We start from the raw sequence: 9,389 nt of genomic DNA, 5'->3' as shown, positions 1-9,389 counted from the left end.
ACATCAACTTCATGCAGTTAAACCCGATTTCACTAATTAATAAAGTTGATGCATTCGGAAATTAAAATGTTGATCACTTGATCACTGTTATAACTTTCTTTGATCACTGTTATAACTTTGTTTGTTATATTTATCAGTTACATACTTGTACTCTCACATCTATTTCAATTCCATCAATTTTTCTGATTTTTTAAATTAAAATATTTTTAAAAATAATAAAAAATGTTGTAACTTTATGAAAAGGATAGAAAGTAGCCATACTTGCACAGTATATATAGTGGAGGGAGTGGAAGAGTAGTTTGAAGGAAAACACTCATTTGGTAATCAACACCGAGGAGAAGAGAGCTCTCAATTCTGATAGGTAGGTTATCTTTCTTGGATCGTTAAACCTTTTTTATATTTTTCTAATAATTCTTTTGTGACTCTAAACATCCATATTTGATATCTCTTATGGTTTATTACTGTTACACGACATTTCAATTTAATTAGATGCTTGCAATGAATTATAGTATTAAGCTGCTTAATTATTTTTATTATTATTATTATTATTTTATCATTTTGTGGTTTCCTTTCTATCTCCCGAGAATCGGTGGCAAAATGAGGACACTATAGCCGAAGGTAATTAATAGACTATTAGTAATGGTTAACTTTTTTAAATAACATCCGTTTTTTTATTAATATATGCCTGCCGTTAAAAAAAAAAAAACATCCGTTTTTTTATTAAACTTTTAACTTAATAAAAACCTATTGTGATAAACCTACTTCAATTTTAAAAGAAATTAACTAATTTATGTTTATTTATCTTTAAAAACTCTCATAGCCCAAGTAAAATGGTTTTAAAACTATATACACATAGTAAAAAATTTATAAAGATAAAAAACACTAGCTACCATTGTGCTATCTATCTAGTTATAAATATATATTTTGATGAGTTGGGATGTTATGATCTAAAACACAAGTCATATTGGTGAATCTTGATTTTAAGAATATATTATTGAATTTTTATCAAAAGAGAAGTTGGTGAATTTCCGACAATGTTGCGACCTTAATTCGTTTTCCATTGTGTACATATAATTTATCCTTCTAAAGTAAACTTTTGCGCCTAAATATTGTTCTTTGTATCTTTGTCATGGTTCAGAGTACGAAGATACGGTGTTGTTCACATTAAATGGTTTTCATAAGAAACCGAAGACACATGTTAAACTTACATCTAAAAAAGACAAAAGCAAGGAAGTCGTGAACGTAAGGGTTGCCTTGTTTCAATAGGAAAAATATACGTCATATGCCATTACTCATAGCAAAATAAAAAAATGAAAAAATAATATGTTTTTTGTGGACTTGATCTTGCCAACACACCAACGTAGCCACGTGAAATAGGAAAAGAAAGAAAAAGGTAGAGAAATTATAAAAGGTATATGATTTGTAGTGATATCGGTATAAAATTATAAATATATGCCACATTTATGTAATTTATTTCTCTTTATCCTTTGAAACAATATATTATCTTAAGATTTCTTGTATGTACTCTTAAAAACAGTTTTTCCGTCATCTCATTTCGTATTTACCTTTATAGTAATCTTCTTTACTTCTGTAGTTCTGTTTTTGTACATTGTTTAGCTTCATGTTGGTTTTATGTTCCTTAATAAAATCTATTTTTCCGTTAAAAAATATATAGTCTTCATTGTGAGCACTCAACCTGAGTAATCACAAGAGACAAGCTTATTATTGTTGTTATTATTTTTATTATCATTATCAAATATAATATAAATTTTAGGACATGAGATACCAATGAAATACCAAATTATTATTAATGCAAATATGATATGTAATGTTATATACTTATATCATTCTAAATATTATCCTGACAATTCTTTTAAAAGCCATTTTAAGAAGATTTAAACACCACACGAAACCGACAAACACAAATTTGAACACCATGATCTCAAGTATGATTTTAAAGAACTTTTACGAAATGTTTTAAAGCATATCTCCAATTACTCAAATAAGATAGATATTGGATAACAAGTCAAGAAACACTTAAAAGACCTTTACATGATATCTTTAGCTTTGTAGTCTCGATCGGTATAAGTAGCTGCTTTATGGACCTCCAATACAGAAAAGACTATTAACTAAATCGCATATTAGGCATATATACATATGAAAAAAATCCGTAGATATATTTTTTTTTCTGGAGTTTGATATATATATTTTTTTGCACTAAGATAATTAATATAACTTGCACAGTTTGCATTAATTTTTAAGGGCTGTCTCAGTTTATAATAACACAACTACACAAGTAAGGCTGTTTTGTTAGAGTTAGACTTGAATTTCAGTGTTCTGATGTATTCATCTATTTTAATTCTTATGTTGGCCAAGTTAATTTCATATAAAGAGATGATTTGTTTGCTTCATATGTTATTTTCATTTTATCAAATCAATTAAGAGGTTTTTTCTAGATAATTTTTCGGTTACAAAAAAACTTGAATTTTAGTTCTTAAAAAAGGATGATATTTTCAGGGATCAAAACAACATCCAGTGATGGACACAAAAACTTCCGATAGTAGTGGCACCAAAAAATAATAATGACACTAATTATTTATAAACGTTGCCATCTTAATAGAAAAACAATTTTTTATTATTATTATTATTATTATTATTATTATTATTATTATTATTAGAGAGCAGAAACAGAATGGTGGTGGTCCAGAACCCCAACAAACCACTTAAGTCCGCATTCTAGTGTCACTTGTCCTATAATAAATTAGGATTCTTAATAAGCGTAATACTTTTGTTATATAGTCCTCAATACATTACTTTTTCATCTATAAGTAATTAGTATTACGTGAAATGAATATAATTTTAAATCATAAATTTGTAAATTCTTAACTTTCCCTTTATATAAAAAAAACATGTAGACATTTGATTATAATTAAAAATGTTTATAAAAATCTTATGCGGAATGAGATGTATTTTTTTCAAAAGAAAGGAATTTAATTATTAAGCTATCACATTTGTTATATTACGTGTAGAAGACCTTTCACATGCTTTTCTCAATTCTTTACATGAAACATTTTAGCCTTTAACTTTTTGGTGGGATTGTAGTTCCAAAACCATATTCAATGATATGATTTATTCATCCAAATTATAATGTTGGTTGTAGATTCATTGTCCATCATATTCCTAACGTTCTACGATCATATATATGCATATTTCAGGTTTGAAATAACCTCTCGAGTTGAGAGTTGAACGTTCTCTAGCTGTCTATCATCTCACCCGTTTTACGCATATTTCATCTTTGTTCTATGGCCGAAGATGGTGTTGCTCTTCCAACACAGAGAAAGTGGAATTTTCCGATCTTTGTTTTCTTCAAAGATCTTAGGTACCTTTCATGTTGCTTGCTCCTTTATTGAGAATCATTTAGTTTATATATGGTTGGAATAAATGAATGCTCAAGTTCTTATATCTACATTATCTCAAAAATCTATTGGCTACAGGAATAGAAAGCCCCAAAAATATGTAACGTATTATCCCGATGCATAAAAATTCATTATGTTTTTTGGTCATGTTAATATATATATATATATATATATATATATATATATATATATATATATATATATATATATATATTGAGAGAGAGAGAGACTTATGTTATTGTATTCTAATTAATTATTGTGTGGATGTAGGGATGAATGTAGACCAATGGTTTAGTTATTTTAAGTAATGATTTACCTATCTTTAAATTATGAAACACATGTTTAATTAATGAAAATTTCGAGTTTTAAGGGATATTGTTTCTTTTAATTTTGAATTCTGAATTTTTTTTAATTAGTTCATTTTTAATTCTAACATAATTTTTAATTTTTACTCGATTTTATTCTTTTAAAATGCAATTCTGTTATAACGATATTCTATGAAAATGTCAGAATATAATCTGATAGAGTACATATTTTGATTGAATTAACTTCTTCTAGAAAAACAACATGCTTGAACCTTCAATTGAAATATAACATGATCCTTATATATTCAAACATGGTAATGCAAATATAGATTCATACATATTCTTACAGAATAATAGTCTGAATAACATCCTTAAATATACAATTATTGAACAAATAGATTTGATTACTAAAATTAATTAATAGATAACATTAAAAATTTACCTTATTTAATTAATTGTTAAACTATAGCCTAGATTAAAGGGATTAATTAAATATTTATTAATTACTAAAATTAATTAATAGATAACATTAAAATTTTACCTTATTTAGGTTTTGAAATGATTGACTCATATTAATTCCTATATCCACACAATAAATAGTTAGAATACTTGAACCTATCTCTCTTTCTCTCTGTCTTTCTCTGTCTCTCTCTCTCTCTCTCTCTATATATATATATTCTTATTTTGGTTATATTATATTTTGACAACCAGATAATCTTATATCTTATAATATATTATTAAAATTATTAGTCATATCTTAAATTTTAAAAAATATAACACAAATTTTTTTGTACAAATAAATTTATACATAAATATAAATAAATCATTATTACTTGTTAAAAGCTTGGTGACTTTAATTAAGGAAAACTAATAAAAAATTTAATTTGGAGCAAATTGACAATTTAAAAATATTAAATTCATATATATACGAATTAATTTACATTTTAAAACTAAATATCAATATTAATTAATTTACATCAAATATACAAACAGACAATATAAATAAAAGGTCTAAACATAAATATTATATTTAAAACTGATAATTTTTTATTATATAATAATTAATAATAAGATATAATAATTATTCTTTGTTAAAATCTATTCGTCAAAAGAGTTATTTATCGTCGCTGTTTTCTGCTGGTACACATTTACTATAAGAAAAATAATTATATCACCTATATGAAGTTAAAAAAACTTAAATGAAATTATTGATTTAAGTTATAAAGTTTATGTGGAATATCAATTAACCGATTTCAATCTCTAGAATTCACTCGCATTACTCTTTTTGACAAAATGGTAATATATATATATATATATATATATATATATATATATATATATATATATATATATATATATATATATATATATTGTGTATGTGTTAATTACAATATTTAACTTTTTTATCTAATTTTGGCTATATTAATGTTCCGCAACGGCATGGAGTTTGAAAGATTACATGAAAATATTTATTGATTTAAATTATAGAGTTAATCAAATAGCAAATAGCCAATTACATTTTCTAGAACTCAATGAGATTATTCTTTTTCAAAAAAATTGTTGCAATTTTTGTGGAACAACAGTTAATGTTTATGGAAATTAATAATGTCATTTATATTTTTAGTTCCAGCTACATAGCAGTCGCAAAACATTGAGTTAACCAAAATAATAAAATATATTGGTGTTAAATGGAGACAGTAATAAGTAATAACATAATTGTTCTCCAATAGTTGGGGATAATATGTTTGGTTTTTTTGGGCTTTTTACTTCCACCTAGAATGAAATATTATTTGTCACTGATGAGAACTTCGACATCATCTTATTCGGCTGATATAATTGTTTTCCTATTTGGAACAAGTTAATCCACTATTGGAGTTCTTATTTTTTTTTATATGAATATACAGGCTTGTCCTCAAGATGGACTCACTTGGAAAAGAAATTATTTTAATTGCTTTACCAGCAGCCATGGCATTAGCAGCCGATCCAATAGCTTCTCTCATTGATACCGCATTTATTGGTCGTATAGGTATCTCTCTTATTTCCTTCAACATCCTAGCATTTGTTTGTATCTAATGATAAATTAAGCATTTATTGAGCTTTAACTGTGGATTGTTATGATATTCTTTTCTTTAGTAGCAGTGCCATAAAAGTAATAGTCCAAGGATCTCTTTTCTAGATAAGTATAAGTCAAGAACTCAAGATCAAAGTTGACTTTGTCCCAATCACTTAGATAGCATTCGTTCCATATTTTCATGTGTGGTGAATCAATAAAAAATTAATTATGTTCGTTCTTGATAATTCGGTGTAGTTTCTTCCTGAAAGTCTTTTTTTTTTTGAAAGTGTACAAACATTCATGATTTAGACAAGAATATCAAGATAAACCGATAAATAGCCCTCTCTATACAGCATTGGAGAATCACTTCACCTACCTCGATCTAACTCCCTAGCAGGAGATATATTGTTCTTGAACTATTTATCTCAATACAATATTACGAAATTTTAGCTTTTAAGATTTTGATATCCATTGGTTTAACATATATTTATGTTTCAATGTTTACCCATAATGCCACCTAAAATACAACGGACTCATGTAACATCATTTTTCTTCAATTGCATGATCTCTTTAAAATCATTTACACTTCTGTTTAGGCCCAGTGGAAATTGCTGCTGTCGGGGTATCGATTGCCATTTTCAATCAAGTTTCAAAAGTAGCCATATTCCCTCTTGTGAGTATTACAACATCCTTTGTTGCTGAGGAAGAGACTATAGAACGAATGAATAGAGAAGCAATCGAAGTTCAAAACAAAGAGAAATGTTCTTCGAATAAAGAAAAAACTAAAGAATTGACCCAAGATGATGCCAAACTTGAAAACATGGAAAATGGTTCAACACTTCAGAACGAAAAAAAAGAGATGGCAACAGAAAAAGGTAGATATGACCAAGTAAAATATTATTAATTACAATATTTCTTCTTCTTTTTCATGATCTCATGGGCCTTTTGTTCTTGACTTAATCAGATTTCCCAAAAAGTCCATGCAAGCATATCAATGTTACAAACAACATTAAAGACAAGTCGAAGCTAGAAAAACATAAGCGATGTATACCTTCAGCATCAACAGCGTTGTTGTTTGGGGCAATACTCGGTCTTCTTGAAACACTGTTACTAGTACTTCTAGCAAGACCATTTTTGAGTTTAATGGGTGTGAAATCAGTATGTATCTTTTACAATATTATAGTAATCTTTTTATGCTTCAGAATAACAATATCTTCCCTCTCTATCTCTCTCTCTCTCTCTCTCAGGGTTCTCCGATGCTATTACCTGCACATAAATATTTGACACTACGTTCACTTGGAGCTCCAGCAGTTCTTCTTTCTTTGGCAATGCAAGGAGTTTTTCGTGGCTTTAAGGATACCAAAACTCCATTATATGCCACTGGTATTAAAATCTTTCTTTATGTTTGATGATCCAACTAATTTCTTATACTTTTTATGTTCCAACATATTTTCATGCTCTATGCAGTTGCGGGTGATGTGGCAAACATAATTTTGGATCCAATTCTCATCTTTACTTGTAATTTGGGAGTTAGTGGTGCAGCTATTGCACATGTTCTATCACAGTAACTATTCATCATATTTGTGGATAATTGTATTTTTTCTTCATCATTCATCTTTAAATTTAATACATCACATTCGTTTTTTAGGTACTTAATATCAACGATTTTGTTGGTTAAACTGATGCAACAAGTTGACTTATTACCTCCAAGTCTTAAGGCTCTACAGTTCAGTCGGTTTCTTAAAAATGGTATGCAATATATTTTGGGAAACGTTTTCTATATAATGAAATCGATTGTCTTCCCTTTTCAACAACTTTCTTGTGTTTTCTCCACAGGATTTTTATTGTTGTTTAAGGTAATAGCAGCGACTATTTGTGTGACTTTGGCTGCATCATTGGCTGCAAGATTAGGTGCAAAATCTATGGCTGCGTTCCAAATATGCTTACAAGTGTGGTTAACATCTTCACTTCTTGCTGATGGTTTAGCCGTTGCTGGACAAGTAAATGCTATTTAATTTCTTTTTAAAATATTGAAAGGATGCACATCGCTTTTAATATGAGGATTTAACAATATCTTTCACCATGGAATTTTGTAGGCAATAATTGCTTCATCATTTGCTGAAAAGAACTATGAGAAGGCAACGGCAGCAGCAGCTAGAGTATTACAGGTATGTTTGAAGTGAATTTACATTCTTAATTCAAAGGATATAATAATTAAGGATGCTAATTCTTTAGTTTAATTATAACATGGAAACAATATTAATAGACGTTTTGTGAATTGCAGATGGGATTCGTGATGGGTTTGGGGCTTTCTCTTCTTGTTGGACTCGGTTTGGAATTTGGTTCTGGAGTGTTTACAAAAGACATAAATGTTAAACATATCATTGCCATAGGTGTCCCGGTATTTATCTATATTTTAAAATCTATTCGATTCTTTATCCTTCATGATTATGTCACTGATTTTTATCAAAATTAGTTTGTTGCTGGCACACAACCAATCAACTCAATAGCTTTCGTGTATGATGGAATTAACTTTGGTGCATCGGATTTTGCTTATTCAGCATACTCAATGGTTAGGATTCACTACTCAAGAATTAACTAATGGCAACACTTTTCTGCAATAAATGCATATGTCAGCTCTTAGTTATTCAAATTGTTTACTTGTTAGATCCTAGTGGCTATAGGGAGCATCGGATCATTATTTGCTTTGTACAAAGCTGCTGGTTTTATCGGAATATGGATCGCTCTCTCCATTTTTATGGGCCTACGTGCCATTGTAGGCATATGGAGGTAACCTTCTTTTTATCATAGCGAATTTTCGGTTTGTTATCATTCCCGTTATCAACATGTAAGATCATAACATGCCACCAACAACACTTGATCAACCACATAAAAATTAAATAGCATGACTAATGTACCACGTACTAAAATTATCTTACGAAGGATTTCAACTCTGTATCACATGGATCTTAGAAAGTAACTATTTAATGGTTTAGTGATAAGTTGTTGCATACGTTTGCAGGATGGGAACAGGAACAGGCCCATGGTCATTTCTTAAGAGCTAGACTTTTGTTGTTGTGTATGGAAATTGTAATAAAAGAACAAATTATCATCATAGGATGTTGTCGCTCCTTTTGTAAATTTGTAGCTCCTTGGTTTCTGTCTTATATGACAAGTTTCACCTTACCTTTGTTTGGGACACCTCTTACTTGTTTTGAAATCCATTTTTACAGTACTAGAAAAAGGTGAGGTTTATATGACAAGTTTCACCTTACCTTTGTTTAGGACACCTCTTACTTGTTTTGAAATCCATTTTTACAGTACTAGAAAAAGGTGAGGTTTCTTACGATTCATCGGTATATACTATATACTATATATTACGGAAAAACTTCTAAAGAAATATCAGAAATTGATTTCCCTCAGAAATCTCTTGGAACTTCCTATATTTTCTTAGAAAATTAATTAATATTTAACATTCCTAGGTGGTCCTTAGTAGTATTTCTTTACAACTTTGTTTTTATAAAAAAAAAATCATATCCCTTTTTCTTTTAGATGCTAAAGAGCCTCTTATTTATGTTAAAAGGGTTTCATTTAAGTGGGTTCCTAAAAATTTCC

General features: G+C 28.5%; 1 protein-coding gene across 1 annotated transcript; it reads left to right on the top strand.

Annotated features, from left to right (window-relative positions):
• The first annotated feature begins 286 nt into the window (after positions 1-286).
• On the top strand, positions 287-8,975 carry LOC145164969 (protein DETOXIFICATION 42-like). The gene is made up of 14 exons (XM_079083613.1): positions 287-361; positions 3,216-3,379; positions 5,626-5,747; positions 6,371-6,649; positions 6,739-6,932; positions 7,022-7,157; positions 7,242-7,338; positions 7,423-7,523; positions 7,611-7,774; positions 7,871-7,942; positions 8,059-8,175; positions 8,251-8,346; positions 8,443-8,564; positions 8,797-8,975. Exons 2-14 carry the CDS (start codon positions 3,303-3,305, stop codon positions 8,837-8,839), a joined length of 1,620 nt encoding a protein of 539 aa, XP_078939739.1. The 5' UTR covers positions 287-361; positions 3,216-3,302; the 3' UTR covers positions 8,840-8,975.
• The last annotated feature ends 414 nt before the right edge of the window (positions 8,976-9,389 follow it).

This window comes from Lactuca virosa, chromosome 1 (genome assembly GCF_052849685.1).
Source record: "Lactuca virosa cultivar CGN04683 chromosome 1, Lactuca_virosa_CGN04683_v6, whole genome shotgun sequence".
NCBI classification, from domain to species: domain Eukaryota; kingdom Viridiplantae; phylum Streptophyta; class Magnoliopsida; order Asterales; family Asteraceae; genus Lactuca; species Lactuca virosa.
The sequence above is the reverse complement of the archived record's forward strand: the minus strand, read 5'-3'. Positions and strand labels throughout refer to the sequence as shown.

What these genes read in the sequence shown, in the direction of transcription:
- LOC145164969 (XM_079083613.1), top strand. Translation starts at nt 3,303, where the DNA reads ATGGCCGAAGATGGTGTTGCTCTTCCAACACAGAGAAAGTGGAATTTT. An exon ending in GTTTTCTTCAAAGATCTTAG is followed by an intron (nt 3,380 to 5,625) that starts GTACCTTTCATG and finishes ATGAATATACAG; the next exon opens with GCTTGTCCTCAAGATGGACT. An exon ending in GTTTAATGGGTGTGAAATCA is followed by an intron (nt 6,933 to 7,021) that starts GTATGTATCTTT and finishes TCTCTCTCTCAG; the next exon opens with GGTTCTCCGATGCTATTACC.